The 20506-nt window shown below is 45.9% G+C and overlaps 1 protein-coding gene across 3 annotated transcripts; it reads right to left on the bottom strand.

The window, feature by feature from the left end:
- Positions 1-242: 242 nt before the first annotated feature.
- On the bottom strand, positions 243-20456 carry LOC108013565 (tetratricopeptide repeat protein 28). 3 transcript variants are annotated; one of them, XM_017079484.4, is made up of 8 exons: positions 20341-20451; positions 19362-19469; positions 14408-14605; positions 7368-9437; positions 6062-7229; positions 4222-5884; positions 3377-4155; positions 243-3318 (listed from the first exon to the last, which is right to left on the bottom strand). In XM_017079484.4, the coding sequence occupies exons 3-8, from the start codon at positions 14537-14539 to the stop codon at positions 1589-1591; spliced, it is 7542 nt and encodes a 2513-aa protein (XP_016934973.2). In that variant the 5' UTR covers positions 14540-14605; positions 19362-19469; positions 20341-20451; the 3' UTR covers positions 243-1588. The 3 variants fall into 3 exon arrangements, with proteins under 3 accessions (XP_016934973.2, XP_065720596.2, XP_016934974.2); XM_065864524.2 differs by having other exon boundaries at positions 20335-20417; XM_017079485.4 differs by lacking the exon at positions 19362-19469 and having other exon boundaries at positions 20341-20456.
- Between the last annotated feature and the right edge of the window lie 50 nt (positions 20457-20506).

The following is a 20506-nucleotide window of genomic DNA, read 5'->3' as shown; positions in this document are numbered from 1 at the left end:
ACAGCTTATATGTATGTGTATATGAATGTGCTGCACTTCGACAAGTACTATGTAGTAAGATCCACAAATCAATTGATTTAGACACGATGATAACTAAGCAAAACCAAAACACAAACTCACCCGCACTTGCTGCAGGAGGCAAGGTACATAAATTAGTATAGTTAAACGATTATTAAGGATATAAGAGGATGGAGAGAGCGTTCATATATTCGAGTGTACTGTACAAATGGATTCGGAGATAGATTTTCTTTTTACAACACATTTTGACACTCTAACCAATAGATACGCCTAATATAATTTAAATGTACTTCCAGCCACAATTGAACTATTTAATGTACGGTTTATATATGCTTGCTGCTTTCGACTTTTTAGCTAAAATAAAATGGAAAACGAATCACGCCAATGCCTAGATTTCGCTTTTTGTAGTCCCCCGTTTGTGTTAGCCTAGCAAGCAGCTTTGTCTACCAGCTAACTGCTACTCATTATTTATTATTTTGCTATGACTAGAGAGTATTATAGGGGCGGGAGATGAAAGTTTGTAAAAAGTGCATAAAAAATAACGAAATAATTATATGGGTATTATGTGAATGATTTGATGATGCTGCTCTCAAATTCAAAAGCATAGCACAGCGATTTATTGGTGTGTCATGCCAGCATTTGAAGCAGCTGTAATTTCGAGTGCTTAATTTATATTAGTAATTTATACAATTATTATACGCAAAAACATGCATTAAATACGCAAAATATTTAATTGATAAGGCCAACAAACCGCAGCAGTGGATTGATTGAATGGCAAAAAAGAGAAAAACAAAGGAAACCTATTTTTAAATACAGTTTTTTATTTCACATTTTGAATATACACATTGATATAAATATATTGTAGCTATATACACTAATTATGAAAGTTTATTGTAGGAGTCTTGCAAGCATATTCAGTGGCACACAAACGAGAAGAAAATGAAAACAAAAATGGATAAGATTTTGCGTAGTTAACATTTAAGAACTGTAAAGTGAAGATCCATACATATTTATATATATAAAAAACAAAAAAACAAACAAATGCAGCTATATTATTGCAGCTATATTACTAAATAAATTATAAAACAAAAAAATCATACAGAAAAGATAAATTATTAAAACCTGTAAAAAACTAAGAAAAACAAAATAAAATTAGTTACATTAGTTACCAAATCCCAGAATTACTTCTCTGCGTTCACAGACGGCGGTTAAAATGTTGGGAAAGGTAATAGATCATTTAATCCCCCTTTTAAATGGATTTCCAAAAGTGATCCGAACGGAATTCTTTCCCAGGCAACAGATCAGGTTTAAATTGCTAATCAGCTTTGACTTAATAAAACGACATTTACTTTTTAAATATTTATTATAACAATTTATTTTTGCTAAGTCATATTCTACAAATCTATTATCTTAGGGGGATTATACTAAAATCTTATTTACATAATTGAATAAATTTTAATCAGTGGCTTGGTTATGAAGATAAGTTATCAGTAAAATGAGTTTTTTGAGGAATATGATAAAAATAAATACATGCGATAATAAATTAAGGGAACTTAGGGATGAAGTAGGTCTAGACAAGGCGGGCAGATGAGCAGGTTGCCACCGAAGTTGCCATCTGCTTTTCTACATCGTTTCCATTTGCGATCCCCACCAGGCTAATTGCTCCTCCAGTGGCGTTGGCCAGAACGCGTTTGTAGTTGCTGCTGCACTGAGAATCCGCCACAGATCGTCCATCGCCCTCATCGCGTCGACAAAGATCAACGGAGTAGGGAGCTGCTGAGCTGGTCGAGTGAATCTCCAGACGACGCTCCAAGATATCCGCTGTGGTCAGTTCGCTGGCCTGCACCAAGCTGCTATCCGGGACATTGCTAAGCCAGGGCTTGAGGATGCTCTTCTTCTGAATGGTGGCTGCCTTGCAGCGACAGATGACGTCGGCGGGATCACCGCAAATGGGGCAGGTGGCTTCTACTATGGTGGCCGTTGATACCTCCACTTCATTTCCCCCACCACCCACCACCGTGGGCATGGTGGCTCCGGATGAGCTGCCACTCAGTTCCAACTCGCTCACAGCATCCACCAGAGTTTTGAGGCCAGCAGCAGATGGTGGACAGCCCTCTGAAATGGAGACCACCTCCTGTTCCTCATAGTTGGGACTCAACAGCAGCTTGGACAGCGGCGGAGCCATTCCCAAATTCAGATTTCGTTCGTGATACATCTCCGATATGCTGGGTGTCAGTTCGCGGTTCATGTGCCGCATCATGCTGTCCTGCAGGCTCTTGGCACTCGATTTCGAAGACGGCGGAGCCTCCTCTTGCTTGGGTTCGTTGAGCAAATCGGCGTCCGATTGCGAGAAGTACAAGCTGGATGGACTGAAGACCACACTGGAGACCTCCTCCTCCTCGGGCAGGGCGAGGGGTTTTCTAGCGGCAGGTCCTCCGTTCAAGGAGTTACCTCCTCCGGGTGTGCTCAATTCCGTCCTTACACTCAACCTGTCCATGAAGAGGGCATGTTCCTTGTTAACGCGAGCGGCTAGAGAGCTCTGGGCACTTCCCAGTTTGATCTTGGGCTTGCTACGTCCTCCTGGACCCACGCCCAAATTGTGGAAGGTTGGTGGTCGTGGTGGTGGCAGTGGTGGCTGCTGTTGCGGCATTGCTGCACTTACTCCGCGTCTCAGGACCGTGGCATGTCCGGACCCCTCCCAATCCGTCGTGCTGCTGGCCGAACTGGAACTATCCGGCCTCCTGCTCATGGTTGACGCTGCCGGCGGAGCTGTTGCTGCCGAACTGGTCTGTGAATACAGACTTCTAATGCGCGTCTGATGAGCCAGTGCCAGTGACAAACTGGGATCGGTCACTGGTGGACTGGGCGTAAAGGCGGCATCACTCTCACCACCGCCTCCAGGTCGGGATACCCTCACCGGAGCACGCATGCTGGCATAACCCAGTCGAGGATTGGACAGGCCAAAGCCCCCCTGCGTAGCATAGCCATCGGACAGGGAATGCTCGCTATCGGTGGTGTTGGCCAGACTGGAATCCAAGGTGCCATTCAAAGCACTTCCTGCTCCACCGATGGCTTCGGTTCGTCCGCCATCGGGCTCTCCACGACGTCGGACATATGAGATGAAGGCACTGCGTGGGTGCAACGGAAGTGGAGCCTTGTTACCGCCGTTCACTGATGGAGTGCTGCTGGCCGCCGGCGGAAGTGGGGGTGCATCCATTTCCGGCTCTTCCAAGGACTCACAGCTGCTGCTGTGGTCAGAGTCTGGACTCATTCCCACATTCTTGGGCGCCTCACGGGTGTCTAAAGATGATGAGCCAAATTAGTATCTATATTTCAAACATTAAATAAAATCACTTACCAAACAAGGCAAGGAGTGCCTGCAGCACAAACTGGCATTGACGGCGATTGGCCTGTTTTCCCGTGCGCAGGACCACCTGGTCAGCACCCACCTCCGTCAGGTCGAAGCCCACGGAAGCCAGCAGTTCATGGCAGCCAGCTACCCTCCAGAGTCTCACACTCAACGGCATCTCAATGAAGCAAGTCTCGGCGATCACTTCCGTTTTAATAGAACTCGAACTGGAGCCGGTGATTGGCGCACTGGAGACCGGGAACTGGGCCAGAATATTGCGCATCACGGCAATGATGTCCTCCGCATACTCGGCACTATTTACATGCACCAACTTGGCCAGAGCCTGCAGAGTAGCCGGAGTCAGGGCGAGAAGAGCTTGAAGACTAGCCGAGCAATGGGACAGTCGCTCCTCGGGATCCGCTTGGGGGAAGAACACGCTGGACGGGATTCCATTGGCGGCTGGTTCGAAACGGAAGCCCACAGCCATCAGCAGATCCTTCCAACCGGCCACCGGACCAGCCTTATTCTCGATGCTCTGCTGGGTGGTGTACATGGCGTTCTTCTGGCCACGGTGAATCCGCTGCAGACTCTTCTCCACCAGGTGCAGGCAGACGCGCAGTGCATCCCGACAGCGCTCTGGAGTCCGGAGAAGTTCACAGAGGGCATGGCCCATGGCAACCTTGTTAGAGAGCCTGACATTGCTGCCCACCAGAAGGAAACCAGCCCAGTTGGCCGGATGGGCAAAGTGCTTTGTGTGCTGCACCGTTTGCATGGCTTCCGCCAAGGCGCTAAAAGAGATGATAAAACATGGATTTAAAAGGGATAATTTTTAAAGTACATTAGTGACTACTTACCGGGCTGCTCGGGCACCCTGCAACAAGGCGGAGTAGAAGGCGCGCAAGAGAATCTTGGCCGCCGTTTCCGGAACGGGCCATAGGGAAATGAGCACAGCTCCAGCTCCGGCTAGAAGCCAACCGCCTGCCAGTTGGGCAACTCCGGCTCCAGTGATGGGTTCCACCGAATGATACGAGCTCATCACCACCAGACGGGCACTGAGTCGCAACTGGCGTAATTCCGCCGCTGCCAATGTGAAGTCCGCCATTTGAGGCTCATGTGGTTCCTCTTGTTGCTCCTGCTGCTCAGCCGTGACCACATCGCCGGGACTCAAGACCACGGCTCCCGATTGCCAGCTGAGATTGGCCGCAAAGTGAACACAATCGGCGGACGGAAGTTCAGCCAAAACCGACTCTTTGGTGGCGTTGGAACCGGCCAGGTTGGTGGCCTGCAGCATATCTGCCACCATGGCGGCCTCTTGCAAGGCTGCCGGTGATTCCGCTCCAGCCCAGCCCCAGCGTTCGGCGAGGGCGGATGGAATACGTGGTCCTCCCACCACCAGAGCTTTGGGCGGTCGAGCTCGATCCCTTCTGGTTTTTGGACGACTGCGTAGAGATTGCAGTGAGGGAGCGGTGAGAATGGCACATCGCTCGGACAGATACTCCCCATCCTCTCGAGCTGCCCGCAGAATGGCAAAGGGTACCAAGTACAGCGAGCTGTCCAGTACCAGGATAAGTTCCCTTCTTCCCTGTCTGCTGGCATTTGCTCCTCCGGCAGGCAGTAGATCATCAAATGGAGCTAGTAGCAGATTGTACAAGGTGTGGAGACAGGATGGTCCTCGCCAGGCAGGCAGAGCTGGAGCTCGCCGGGAGCTACGACTTCCCACTGATCGCGTGGAACCCTGTAGACTGGCCACTGAGCCACCCACAGATCCCACCGAGAAAAGGGAACTCAGGGAGTAGTTCGAGGAGTTAAGCAGCTGATTGCGGCTCACCATGCGCAGAAAGCCTCCTCCACCAGATCCTCCAGCTCCAGGCAGATCTTCCAGCAGCTGCTCCGTGCTGGCTCGCCATCCACTGCCATCGCCTTCGTGCAGGAGACTTTGGGAGTTTACACCCAGATTATCTCTTACTAGGTTCACATAACGTTCCAGTAAACCATTGGCTTGCGATTGATCTTCTCCCTGGTCGCGATCCCTGTCCAATCCCAGTTCCCTCTGCATTTCCAGTTCCTCCTCCTCCTCGCTGAGGGATAGTGGGAGTTGCAAGCTATGGGCATCTATCTTGGCGGCATGGAAACGCACGATTCCGGTTTGTGGTTGCAACAACCAGGCGAACAGTTGCTCCCCAGCCAAGCTGTAGTACAGTACGGGCATCCTTCCCCGGTTCACCGTCTCCTGGATGGCCTCACTGTTGGCCAATGGAACCTTGGAGCTCTCCCCGCTCACGGCATCGGCTCCACCACGAGCCTTGCAACGCTCGGCGGCCACTAGAGCATCCTCGTTGCGATTCAGTGCCACCAGGAGCAGTTGGAGCAGATGGTAGCAACTCGTCTGCAGATCGTAGAGTGCCTGTCGCGTTTCCGGACTCCGTTGTTCATGGCGCACGGATTCCAGCAGCTGAGCGGCGGTTTCTAGTTGTAGGTGGGCTCCTTCGTCATCGCCAGAGGAGCGAAGGGCAAGACCTAAAGAGGAGAAGCAGGGATACGGTTAAAAAAGGATCACCACTTAAAATGCTTATAAGTAGACTTTGAATTACATAAGAAATAATTTGAAAAACAGCAGATTTCTCAAAATACAATCAAATCAAATTTTGAAATTCTCACTAAATCCTTAAACTAAACCAACTATTTCCCACTTACCTAATTGATGTCTTATCTTGGCCTCCTCCTCTGACTTTCCCATGGACTGTGCACTGGCCAATCCCTGCCTCAGATAGTCCACCGCCTGACCATGCTGCTCCAGCTGATGGTGAACCCTGCCCAGGGCCAAACACGCCATCGCCTTGGCCAAGCGATCCGAGCTCAACTCCAATTGCCGTTCATAGCACTTGAGGGCTTCTGCCTGCTGGCCCAGAGATTCGTGGACAGATCCCAGATTGCTCAAGGCCCTGGCTTGCAGGGCGGGAGCAGAGAGCTCCGTGCAGATCTGCAGATCCTGACGGTGCAGCTCCAGTGCCTCCGAGTGCTGACCCATTCGCTGTTGCACTTGCCCCAGGGCACACATGGCATCTGATTCCAGAGCTCGATCCTGAAGACCCTGCGCCAGCTCACGCTGATGTTCCAAGCAGTTCAAGGCCTGAGTATGATTCCCCAAAGCGGCATGGACGTGTCCAAGATCTCCGTAGGCCAGTGCCTTGATCTCTGGACTGTGGAGCTCGTGAGCCACCACCAGACGTTTCTCCAGGCAAACCAAAGCAGCTGGCAGTTGTCCTAGTGCCCTCCTAGCTTGACCCAATCCTCGATAGGCGCGCTCCTGATCGCGGTGGCTTGTCAAACCAAGTGCTAGCTGAAGCTGCCGCTCATGACACTTCAAAGCCTCCTCGTAATCTCCCAGGGCGGCATAGCAATCTCCCAAATGTCCCAGGGCTCGAGCACGATCAGCCTGGGTGGATGGCAGAGAAACACGCTCCAGGGTGCCCAACTGGGCTTCCAGGCAGCCAATGGCCGCCTCATAGTGGGCCATGTTTAGGCGAGCTATTCCCAGGTTGCCATGGGCCTGGGCCTCCACTGCAGCGTCTCGTTGCTCCTGAGCCCGCTCTAATTGTTCCTGGTAGCACTTGACGGCATTTGTCCAACTACAGAGCGCCATGTGCACGGCTCCCAAGTGTCCATGGGCACGACATTCGCCGGATAGGTCGCCCAGCTCCTGGCGCAGCGTCAACTCCTGGGTGTGATGACCCAACGCCTTGTCCCATCGCCGCATCAGTCGATGAGCCATTCCCAGGGCACCACAGGCCGCCGCCTCCATCGAACGATCTCCAGCAGCTCTGGCTAATGCTAATTGGCGTTGAAACAGCTTGATGGCCTCCTGAAAATTATGATTTAATAGAGATTTTATTTATTTGTTAAAATTTGTTTAGGATAAATTAAAAATTCACACGAATACTTAATCGTATAAATTTTACCATTGACTAATGCTAAATAGATAGTGAAAATTGCAGTTTACCTCATGTGATCCCGTGCGGATTAGAATATCTCCGATGTTTCCCAGGGCCCTGAACTTCGCCGGCAGTTGGTTGGTGGCATGGGCCACCGCTAGAAACAGCTGCTGGCACTCCAGGGCTGCTGCAGTGTGTCCCAGGGCAAGATGGGCCAGTCCCAGATTGCAGTAGGCCCTCCCCATGTTCGGACGATGCTGGGCGTCCTTAGCCAGGGCCAGATCTTGGTCGTAGTACCTCACCGCCGCCCGGTAGTTGCCCAACGAGAAGTGGGCATAGCCTAGCAGATGGCACGCCTTGCCCTCGGCGGCCACGTCACCCAGTTCCTGGGCGAGCATCAGGTAGCTCTCGTAGTGTGGCACCGCCTCCTCGTACTCCTGCCTCCCGCTGAGGCAGTTACCCAGGTTGAGCAGGGCACACGCCTCACCGGCGGTGTCTTTCAGGGATCTGGCGGTTGCCAGATGAGCCCGATAGTGGGTAAGAGCCGCATCATGGGCACCCAGTGCCTGATAGGCCACTGCTAGGTTCCCATGCGTAGCTGCCTCGGCACTGCGATCGTGCACCGCCTGATTGATGGCCAACTCCTGTTTGTGGTACTTCACCGCCGCCTCGTAGTTACCCGCCATGTGCGCCATCCTGGCCATGTTTCCGTAGGCCTTGCCCATGCCCGTCCGGTCGCCCAGGGAGCGGGCAATCCCCAAATGCGCCTGGTGAAGCTTCAACGCCGCATCGTGGGAGCCCAGCATCTGGTAGACAATGCCCAGATTGGAGCACGCCCTACCCTCGCCCAGTTTATCCCTCGCCGCCAGGGCCATGGCCAACTGACGCTCGTGGAATCTCTTCGAGGCACTGGCATCGCCGGCACAGCGTGCCGCATGACCCAATCCCGCATAGGCGGCCGCCTCCATGGAGCGATCTCCCAGAGCCTGGGCAATCCGAAGCACCTGTTCATGGCAGGCCGCCGCCTGGGTGAACTGCCGCCGCTGATGATGGGCAGAACCCAGATTGGAGTAAGCCCTGGCCTCCTCCACCTGGTCGTGCAGCTTGCGGGCCAATCTCAGGTGCTGCGAATGGCAATCCAAGGCGGCTTCACACTCCCCAAGGGCCAAGTACACCGCACCCACATTGCCAATCTCTCGAGCCTCTTGCAATCGATCTCCCAGTTGCTTGAACAGCTGCACACACTGCTTGTGGGATGCCAAAGCATTGGGGTAATCCCCGCTAGCCGTGTAAACGTGACCCAGTGAGGTCAATGCCGCCGCCGCCGCCTGTGTATCCTTGCACTTCATGGCCAAAACCAATTGATAGCGATGCGCCGTTAGTGCCTCCTTGTGGGCTCCCTGGCTGAAGTAGGCGGAACCCAGATTGCCATGTGCCCGACACTCACCAGCCGTGTCGCCCAGGGATTTGGCCACTGCTAGATCCTGCTGCATATAGCCAATTGCCTGATCCAATTGATTTAGAGCCCAGTGGGCGGAACTCAGGGCGCTGAAGACGGAACCTCTTAACTTTAGGGAGCAACTGCCGATGCGAAGGGCAGCCTCCAGAACGGACACCGCAGCCGGATACTGGGAGGCCTGGAGGAGCTCCTGCCCCACCACTGAGCTGACCACAAACGGCGACTCCTGCAGCTGCATGGTGCGCAGCTGCTGCAACGTGGGCTCGAGGGCCACTCGCAGTGGACTCTTCAAGGAGGCCTCCACCAGGCCGCCCATCAGCTGCTTGTTGGTCGGTTCCTGGGCCAAACCGGAGGCAAAGGAGGCCAGAGCCTCGCCATAACGACCCAGACATTGGAGCGCCACGCCCTGGCGGAAGTACGCCTTTGGCCACTTGGGACACAAATCCCTCGCCTGCGTGGCATCCTGCAAAGCGGCTGCAAATTGTCCTTGCTTCAGCAGGGCCGCCGATCGATTGCTGTACAGGATGTGGTTGCCCGGATCCAGCTGCAGTGCATCCGTGTAGAGCAGCACTGCCGTGGCGAAGTCACCGCTCTGGCAGGCGGCGTTCGACTGACGCACTTTCTCCAGGAAGAGGGCGCGGTTCGCTGCGGGCAACTCCGGCGTGCATTCCGGCTCATTCTGCGGGGTAAAAATATCGAAAATGGGGATTAAAAATAAATAAATTATAATATTATTATTGGTGATTATATTCTATTTGATCTTTAAATGATATTTTTCCCCTGTGCAGAGCTAGCATTGATTAGGGGCCAAATTACTGGGATGAAGAGCATTCCACAATGCGATGGCCTAAGTAGAGCAATAAACACAACTGTACAAATGTGGAGGAGCAGGCGGTGAAAGGAGTGGCAGGAGAGGATTTGCAGAATTGAGGGAAGAGTCTGGATGATTGCACATCTGCCGCTGTTATTGGGAAGAACAGTGGGCAACATTTCAATTTTGTGCACAAAAAAAAACAATGCTTTTCGGATACTTGGTATACGGGTTTAATCAGGCAAATGCCTAAATAAATTATAAAAATAATAATGTTGTAGGGCTTTACACTTCTCAAGAAAGTTCATTTTTACTTCATTATCTCTTTATCTCGAAAAACAAACTCAAGCAACTTTTTAAAAAAGTGATAAAACCATATATTTAAAATATTTAACTTGTTTCCATTGTCTTCCTGATGAGATATTCAAAAGATTTTTTAGTAATATTTTTTTAACACCTTTAGGAACCCTTTCTTTACTGTTAATTCTACAACGGCCCTGATTTTATGGCTTATCCCTTGGAACTCCTGCCGAGCTACGAGTGACCCACTGTGCAGTCGTCACTGGGTTGTAATTATGTTAAATGCCGACGCACCAGCTTGGCGGCCAAGTCGCCTGCCCTCGGAACACAGGTATACATAGGTAGGTATGCGGCCACCGAGTCACGTTTCCCGGCCAACTGCTGTTCACAGCTCGCACAGCTCACAGCTCACAGCTCCCGATCCTGTTCGCCGGCCTGGCCATCAAATGCGGAAGCAATTCCACGAATTCGTGGCCCAAGAACCGAACTGAGCCACGACTGTTGGTGGTGAATCAGTAGCCTGGTGGTAGCTAGAGTTGAGGCCTTTTTTGGCATAGGCCACCGAAACCGATGGCCATGGTCACGGCCACGAGACGAGACGAGACCGTGACAACGACGTGGAAATTTTTACATATTTTTTGAAGCAATTAAATGCAATGAGTATGCAAATGCATTAGGCAGCAGCATCGCCGAAACGGCGACCGAGTCCCAGTTGGCCAGTCCTTGATATGGCAGAGATATAGGATAGCAAACGTGGCCAGCAAGTGCTCATGATCCAGCTAGATTTGCCTTCTGGCCGAACTCCCGGCCACAGCTCCGAATAAATCAGCCAGCTACAAAGTATCTGACAGATGCAGAACGCAATTTTCGTTTTATGCAGCTTATAAAAGCCGGTAACGGACTTGGCCCCAGCGATAAGCCCCAAATGAAGAGGGCGTTACCCAAAAAAAACAAAGAAAAAAAGATGGGTTCAGGAAACGAATTTTAGAATACCCTTGCGTATTATAAAAAAAATTCCTACAAAAAATGGAAATATATTTCCATTTCCATTGTTGTATAGATTTATCTACTTATGTTACCTAGCTTTGAAAAATGATTGTTAAAAAATATATAATGAATTATTTATGGAACTTATTTTCTGAATACTTTTGCTTTATAAAAAAGATTTGTATAAAATATTTGACCTTGAAAAATGGTTATCCTTCGGTATTACATCTGTATGTAATTTGCAACCCTAAATATTACCTAAATAATATATAGGGTTTTCCTTTTTGTGTGTTGCAAACTTTTGGTAAAATTAATAATACCCCCTCAAGGGTAACAAAAAGAACCTGGACTCCTCATCTTCGGAGCGTTGGCGGTGCTAGCCGAGTAGATCTTGCAGACAAGATTGCGGGGCTGCTGCCAATGGTCAAAGTTAAATAAACACGCACAGGGGAACATGCCCTCCAAATGGCCAACGAAGATCTCCGGCGGAAGGGAGCGGGCTCTGAGAATCCCGACGGAATGGCATTAGCAGATGTTATCACTTTAACCAAAATAATAATAATAATAATAGCAGTTAGGGGGAACTTGAGACGGAATGTCGATGACTTAGGATAAGCCCAAGCTGTGGGAATGCTGAATAGGAATAACGTGATCCAGCGATGACAGATGGAAGACGTTACTTTAAAGTACAGGAGAGTTAGGTTATTTTCACTTCCCAAGCCTAAGATTTCTATATTTTTAAGGATTAAATGGTGTATTAAAAGCTTGAGTTTTACAGCACATAGCTTAAAGCATTTTATATTTTTCTAGATTAATTAAAGATTCATAAAAGGATGCCTATAAATGCCTATAAAAATAGTAACTCTTATTGGTTTAATTTCTTTTAAATAGTTGACTACCGCTTTTATTAACTCTTTTCATTCTATAAAGAATGCCTCACGTCTTGCGGCATTTTTATTTCCTTTAGTGGATAATCTGAGGATTAGTAACAAGCACCTCTCTTTATGTGCATCGGCTAATTAACTGCCTTTCTTTCTTCTCCAGAGGGTAGGAATCTCAGTGGATCTTTTTCTGCATTCGCTGCCCTTTCGCTCCGTTTTTGTTGCGCCGTGCTGTATGTCAATTCAGGAATTGGCGCCCAAATGGCACATAGAGAAGTCATGTAAAGTGATAGGCCAGCCATCTCGCTTCGCCAATTCCAGCTAAATTGGCAGCAGCAGCAGTTGCAGCCGCAGTTGCAGTTGCAGCAGCAACATGGCCAACAGCAACAGCAGCAGCAGCAACAACCCAACAACAACATCAGCAAACCAACAGCAGCATTTTAGAAAATAGTCAAAGACGGACAAGAATTTTATGCAATGGGAAAGGGAGAAAAAGCGGGTAGAGAAAGGAAGTCGGCGTTGGAATTCAGGAATGTAAGAGAAAAACCTGCGATTCGAGAACTGGTCGTTGCTTTCTTGGCTGTCCGCCCAGCAGCAAGAGCAAAAAAAAAGGGGAAAAATATACTAAGAAAGAAAAAATAAGCGCTTAGTAAGACAAAAAGTGGCACCCATAGATGCACTCGGGCGGCTGCCTGGAACCAAAACGGGCTGGTATGTGTTAGCCAACTTGGTTTCTATACGTATAGTGTATATCTGTTTGTATCTGTGTGAGTGCTAGCCCCAGAGGCTGGAGCATCGATAAAGTCCGCCGCATTGGAATGCGAACAATTTCACGATTGCTTGTGGCGCACACTGGCATGTTTTGCGCTCAACTCGAGAATTTTGTTGCAATTTAACGCGTAATAAAATAATTAGCTGCGGGCTGTGGTCCTCCCCCTACTACCACTCCTCCTGCGCCTCTTCCCCCAAAAATCGCCCATGTTGGGCGGATAATCCCTGGTTGTTCCATTGCAGCGTAGGCAGGAAGTCAACCTCTAAGAAATTAAATACAGGCATTACCCTGCATTTTATTAGCCAACATCGAACTCGATCGGTATTATGTACTACCTTTTTTCAAATACTTAAATAAAATGTATTTATTTATTTTCAGGTTAAAAGGCAATTGCAAAATTACCTATAACCTATTTAACCTTACTTAAAATAAGACGCCATAGACTATATATACGTAGATCACCAGGAACTTTAGTTTCCTTTTACTTTGTAAAAAATATATCGTTAATATATATCTTTAAAAATTTTAAGAGCATCAGGAGATGTTTTTTTTTATTTTGTTATAACTTAGATGCTCCAAAAAAATTTAAAAATCCTAAGTAAAACATTTTTAAAAGTATGCACTAATAAAACAACCTATTAAATCCCTTAGTTTTTATCCTATGTGGTTTTTCTAACTTTCAAAAATTTCTTATTTCTATTGCTCTTTTTTCTATCAGTGTAATCTTATAACTATTTATAAAGAGATATAGATAACATTAGTTTAAGTCATATTTTCTTAACTAAGGTCCTAGAAAGGCTTTTTATTATACTACATAAAAGGATAATAAATGATCTGCCTAGCCTATGTCAATAAAATAAAATCAGGGTCTTTCTGACTCATCACACTGCATTTAAAGTAAACTTTAAAGATGCCCGTGTTTAGGCTTTAATAGGAATCGACATTAGTCTGGAATTTATGCACTCATTTAGCTGCTGTAGCCCCCAACCAACCCGAAATTCCTGGCCACGCTTCTCTGATCGCAGAATCTGGGGGAGTGCGGATGGGGAATGGGGAATGGGATTGGGTCTTGGAATGGTAAGGGGAATGGGAATGGGAATGGTCACTTCCTATCGTCCGTCTAGCTGGCAAAAGGGACACTCGAAAGGCAGGCAGGCAGTCAGTCAGTCAGTTAGTCGGCGAGACAGGCCGCAGGGGTCTGGATCTGGATGGTCGACACTGACTCCCTGACTCCCTGGTGCGGGGATTCCGAATTCTGGACTGGTACGTCGCGCAGACAGGGACTGAAACTTATCCAACATCGTTGACGTTGTCGTCTGTTCCTCAAGATGTTGGCTCTCTTTTTTTGTTCTTGCCCCTGACATGACAGCGCGGAATATGATGAAAGGGCCGGGCACAGAGTCAGGGTCAGGAGCTGGGGTTATTCCCATTCGCAATCCCAGTTCCGTTCGCAATCCATGAGGTTTTGCGTTTTGGTTTCGGCATTTTTATCTCCCCGCTCGGCTGGGCTTTTGTTTAATTTGGCCCTTGTAGCTAAGCCCTTTTGTAGTCTTGCCGCTGAGTTAATCAACATTGAAATCATTTTGCCATCATTTTGATTATTGCCCCTGATTGTTTTATTTCTTTTTCCTGTGCTTTTTTTCTCATATATGTACTTGTGTATCTCTGCCTCATCTCTTTGTTGAAATTTTTGGAGAGCGTAATGCCTGATTAAGTTTTATATATTTGAAGGCCATAAATAATTGTCATGGTGTTTGGAGCTGCAAACTGGAAATACACGGTCGGCAAACATGTTTTTTTTGTTTGGTTGGGGGAAAGGGGAAATGGGAGGGTAGGTGGTTTGACTTACAAAACAATAATTGAACAATAATTCGATTTCCTTTCGCCTTTCGACTTACCTCGGAGAAATCCCGCTGCGACATCTTATTCAGCAGCTGCTCGCCAATTTTGGCATTGTTCTCATTATTACTGGCGTGATTATTTGCATTAAAGTTTAATGGCAAATTTATAATGTTCTCATAATTCGTCATTTGTGTGCCAGCTAGGAATCATTAGGGGGGCTCTCAGTTCTCTGTTTTGATTTCTTGGTTCTGTTTCTGCAAACAAAAGAAGAGTAGATGGTGTTTATTTATAGAGCGGTTTGGAAGAGAGGGATAATACAAAAAGAAATACATAAGCCAGAGCCCCTGACAATGAGACTTTCAAATGCCAGGGATTTCTAGGGAAGCCAGAGACGCCTCTTATGCAAATATTGGCCGATCCTCAGTCGCAGTCACATAAACTTGACAATTGAATGTGGCCATATATTTGTGCGATCCCCAGACCCCTTCCCCCTACCCCCCTTTTGAAAGCCAAGACTTGGCGCACAGTGGCCTCAACTTGGCTGAGAATTCTGTTGCCACTTTGGGTTTGGTTTTTTTTTTCATTTTTGGTGTCGACTCTGGGTTGCCGAGATTCTGATTGCGCCATTCACTTGCCAGCGGCGCCTGCCTATCATCAGCATCGGAATTGAAAACCGCCTCTTCCCTTCGAATTTGTTATCATTTAATTGGCTCGCCTTCTATAGAGAAAGTTGCAGAAAGCAAACACAAGAGGCAGTAATTAAAATCCACAAAATCAATTAAGGCAGGCGCTTTTCATAAGCGGAAATTCGCAGACCCTGAGATGCGATTCGATCCATTCTCATGTGGCAAAAGTGCGTGTCTTTTAATAGGCTTCCATTGTTGGCCAGAAGCCATAGGTACACACAACCTTAATTGAAATGTTAGGCCCCGTGACATGAGTTGTGTTGAGTGACAGGCCTAGGAAAACCGCAGTCAGTATAGAGGGATCCTATCCCTGGAAAAGAAAATCATGTACGTTCCCTCCTGAATTATTATCAGTGCAACTGCCGCAGAATTCTAATGAGAGAGGTTTGGGAGTTTCCCCAAGTCAAATTTTATTGAGTGCACAATACAACCACTGACCACCGGCAATTTGACTTCGCTTTGCCATACTTTTATGACCGCTGCTGTGCTCCCAATTCACTGGCGCTTCTCGGGAAAATTGCCAGCCAATAGGCATTAAAAAAAAGGAATCATAAACCGTAATGCATTCAGCCTGCTGTCATAAAGCGCTTATCAATTGGCCAACGTCTGTGTGGCGGCACTTTTAACAGTTCGCTTTTATTACTTTTATTGGCTGTGTTTTTCTTATTTTCCCCCAACTGCTCGGCATTTTTTCTCCTTCACAATTATCATTCGTTTCTGCGATTGCGAGTTTTTGCCGGCTTTTAACGATTATGATGCCCGGTTTCATAGCAAATGAGCTAATTTAGATGCCTTAATGGTTTTATAATTGTACTTGGTCGCAGCTTTTTATGGCCAATGTTTCGGTTTATTTTTCTTTGTGAGCTGCAGATTATGATTATGATGCCCGGCGAATTGTTCGCTTTTGATTAAGCTTTTTTCTCGAACTTTTTGCGAGAGAAACTGCAAGTTCGTGCCCTAAGTCTTTTGATTTTTTTTTCAGTTGGTTGGTAATAAAGTCATCGCAGATGTTTGTTAGTTAATGAAGTCGGAAATCTGAAATATATCATGTAACTTTTTTGGTTTCCAAAACTCTTAGCCTTGAACCACAAGGAAAAAAAGCCCATTTTTCCAAAACTTTAAAAAGACACTTAATAAAAATCCGAATTTAGAGGTATAGTAAATTATAAGTTTAAAATGCATAGTGTTAAAAGGATTGTTGTTGTCAGTGCTCTGCAGCTTGAACAAGTTTTTCACATTTTTTCCCAACTCATTTTTGCATCCTTACCCCCTACACACCATGTTTTTCGATTGGGGAAACACATTTTTTATTGCCCCAAATAAGGCATAGTGTGTAGTTTCTTGTCTCTTTTTGTAGCTAATGAACTCTCCCAGTTTATATGCACCCAAAAGTCAACAAATGCCACACCAGCCACCAACGAGAACAGCTTTGAATTGCTTTTGTCAGGTCATTAGCGTTGACTAAAGTCGCCTTAACTCAGACTCCTTTGGGAGGGGGGTCCACAACCCCCGGAACCCCTTCTGCTGGCCAAGCAGCCACTGTCACCGTAACAAAGTGTTGCAACAACGTTGCATTTGGCTACAACGTTGGCGGTCGTTTAACGAGCACAAAACCCAGCCCTGGGCAACATGGCAACAACAACACGGATGAAGGAGGAGGACTCGTCCGCATTAACCAAAAAAAAAAAAAACATGACCACCGATGGTTCAGATGCTTTAGAAGAGGCGGCGGGCATGCTGAGACTTTATTACAACTTCTATAAATGATTTCCGCTATTAAAGTGAAACATTTTTGCATAATTTTTCACTTAGAAAGGACAACAAGGCACTGGGCACCAGGCCCGAACGAAATCGATCAGGAACCGATGGGTGAGGAGGAGGTAATCGGGGGAATTCCTCACGCTTCATGAGGCCCGCCAGGTATGCCCGAAAATTCCACACACCACACCAAACAACGCCTACCCAGACCCATATATATATGTACCATATACTCGTGATCCGAGTTAAGAAGGGCCTCCTGCCAGACCTCGTTCATCGTCATCGTCATCGTCAACGTCTTCTTCGGTCGGTTTTTGATAATGCCTCCCTCCTCCATCACCAACGCCGTTCTGAAGACCCCTCCTCCGATTCGTCCATCTCGTAACCTGTTGAAATGTGTGACAAATTGGGCGTAAAGAGGCCCTGGTCCTTCCCCCATCCCAGAGATTCTGTCCCATTAAACCCCCGAGCATGAAACGTGGGCGTGACAGTAACGATTTTGGTTCGGATTTTTTTTTAAACTTTTCTTTGGCCCAAAAACCGAAATATATATTTGGTGCGTTCTCAGTGCAGAAAATTGAGTCATAAATTATTATGTTTATTAAATTTTGAGCTTAAGTGCAAATGGTGGGATACCTGTGTGCATTAATTTATGAGTATAGTAAGGAAAGGACTTATAATAAACCAAAGCGAGCTAATAAAATATAATCAAGATCATAAATATGTCTTGTATTTAAATTATTTTAATCTGTAATGCTTGTGTACAATTACTTCCTAGTTTTAAGCCAATTTATTTATTACTTTATTTATATGATTACTTTACTACTATTTTAATATATGAAAGAAAGAAATTCTTGTCCGCTTTTTATGGCCCAACGTTTTTTCTAATCAAAAGTAAGCTATTTTATGATTTAATCTCTACTTGGTTTATATTTTATATACCTGTCCTCCTTCTGTTAAAAGCGTTTCCCAATTGAATTTCCCAGGGTTTTCATCGCTGTCACTTTCCCCTTTAAATGGCCGCGTCTTTTTCCACACATTGGACACTTGTTAACGGACAAATCGGCAACAAAATTAATCACACAACATGAGATGTGTTGCGGCCAAAAGGCGTTTATGTTTTTTTATAGGCTTTGGGTTTTCGCAGCCGTAACTGGCATCTTGTACAATTTCTTAAAAACTCATTAAAATTGTTGGCTGGCCGAGAAACATACGAGTGGTGGAAACATATTTCCCAGTTCGCCACAACATGAAAACAGCATTGAATAGAAAAAGAAAACAAGGCGGACGAAAGAAGAGAGATGCAGGCAGGCCAAACGAATAGCAATTTTAATGAAGCCAAAGTCGCAGTCACTTGTTGCAGTTGCAACCAAGTGGCTGCTGTTGCAGTTGCAGTTGTTTCTGTGGCAGGCCGCATTGTTGCTGCCTTATAAGCACGGCATGCATTTGTTGCCCGCAATGCGAGTGGCACGATGTAATTGACATCATTAGACTAAAGCGCAGCGGGTTCGACTAGAAAGTGGCCGACTCTTTCTCTTCATTCCCGGCCGAGCGGCACCGTTAGCCATATCACCGTTCTGTGGGCGACACAACCCACCCACCGCAAGTTCGTGTCCTCAGTCTATTGTATTTTTTTGAGTTAAATTAAAAGGAATTCATATGGAAACTACTTTCTGCTACGTACTATAAATTTTGATTTAAATGAACTCTAAGGGAAAATACTTTCTGAAATACATATGTATATATATATATCACATCATGATTAAGGTAAAAAGTTTTAAGTCTTAATGTTTTTACTGACGACAGCTGACACAAGTTTATATGTTTTGGATTTACATTGAACTCATAAAGAAATATTACTCAAAAATGTACCTATCACGCATTTTGATACAAGTAATAATAAACAAATTTAAATAATTTTATAATACTATTTTTAATATAATCTAAAAAATTTCATACTAACTGTATAAGCAGTAAGAACTAAACGGAAATTGAAAAAGTTCGTGTCCTAAGTCTTTTGATTTGTTAGCAAATGCTCATTAGAGATAATCATTGTTCATCCATTTGAACATTGTATTGACATCACGAAACAATGTTATAATCAAATATATATTTCAAAGTTTCGGTTTAATCTAGGTATGATTTTAAAATTAATTTTAAATCATTTTCGAAGAAAAATAAGTACAAATTAGCATTGCTTATATTTATATAAAACCTTTTTTAAATAATCTTGTTAATTTAAAAGATCTTGTGCCATCCTGCTGCGATGTAGCTTGACATCATTAAAACCAAGTCCGATTTACAAGTAACCCCTACCCTGCACAGCACCGTTAGCCCGATTAACGTTCCACGGGCCGCACGACCCACCGCGATGGGGAAAACGCCAAGGAACCCCACAGCGCACCAACTAGGGCCCAATTATGCAAATTATTAAATGAAAATAAAAACTAATATAATTATTTTCGTGCTGGAGATTCGAATTCCTAATGCGATTGTCACATAAATTTCGAGTTTAAGCATTTTCGGTCAAGACTTTCGTTGGGAATTTATGGGGATTCATGCTCACCATGGAATGCGGCTGGAGACTGGAGACTGGGACTGGAAACCCCTTATTTTGTTCTCCACTCTCTTCTTTTCTTTTTATTGTTTCTCGCTTTGTTTAATCACACAGGTTCTGCAGAATTACATTGAATTAATTTAATGGGTGAAAATGTGGCACATCAAATGGTAATTATACGGAATTAGAGCAAACTTGATGGCGATTTTCTAACGATTAACCGGATAATAGGTCAATAATAATGAGTAATGAACGGTTTTGCTTAATTTATAAAGTGAGATTGATTAATTTGCTTAACTGTATGACCGTTATTTGTTTTGTAAGATTTTATATATATTGTAGGAGTTATGAATAGTGTTTGCATAAATTAAAAATTCATTTTTATGGCTCTTATGTGTCATTTTGGTTAGTAATTTATGTAGAATACGGCTTGGCCAACAACAAGAATCCGAATAAGAGGAAGAAGAAGGTGAAGTCGCACTCACACACACACACACACACACTCACGGAAAAACACAAACGCGGGTCAAACAAGTCAAGCAACTTTTTTCATCTCTTTGGCCAATCTTCGGATTGCCTTCCTTTTTTCTTCTTCTTTTTGTTTCTCTTGTTATTAGTAGCATTTACTTAGGAATGCACCAAAGCGAGAACGTTTCGGAAAAAAATGTACAAAAGCCACAAGTGCACAATTGAAAAAATCGGCTGGAAAATGCTTTTGGCCTGGTTTTCTTTCCAGCGCAGAAAGAGAGCAAAAAGGAGAAACAGAAAGAGAGATAGAGAGAGAAATTCGAAAATTCCCGATCGCGAACAGATGTCAAAGTGGTCGAGTTCAAAGGCCGTTTTGCCGAAAATCTTTCAGCTTTTTGGCCCGCATTTTTTCGTAACTTCACTGGCTTTCCGTTTCATTTTTTTTTTGTTTGTTGGCCTGGCCAGCAACAAATTTGCAAAAGCAACCGCTACACACACTAGCACACACACACACACTCACTGGTCGTTTTTGTTGTTGCTCGAAACGGAGTCCGCGTTTTTGTTTAGTTGTTGTACGAGCCGCATGCAAAATTCAACTGTGGCGAGAAAATCGAGGTTCAAGTCGGGAGAGCGGCTTAAAAAACAGGTACACAACTATGTGGCGCCACAAAACCCATTATAACGAG

Source organism: Drosophila suzukii, chromosome 3 (genome assembly GCF_043229965.1).
Source record: "Drosophila suzukii chromosome 3, CBGP_Dsuzu_IsoJpt1.0, whole genome shotgun sequence".
Taxonomy (NCBI): domain Eukaryota; kingdom Metazoa; phylum Arthropoda; class Insecta; order Diptera; family Drosophilidae; genus Drosophila; species Drosophila suzukii.
The sequence above is the reverse complement of the archived record's forward strand: the minus strand, read 5'-3'. Positions and strand labels throughout refer to the sequence as shown.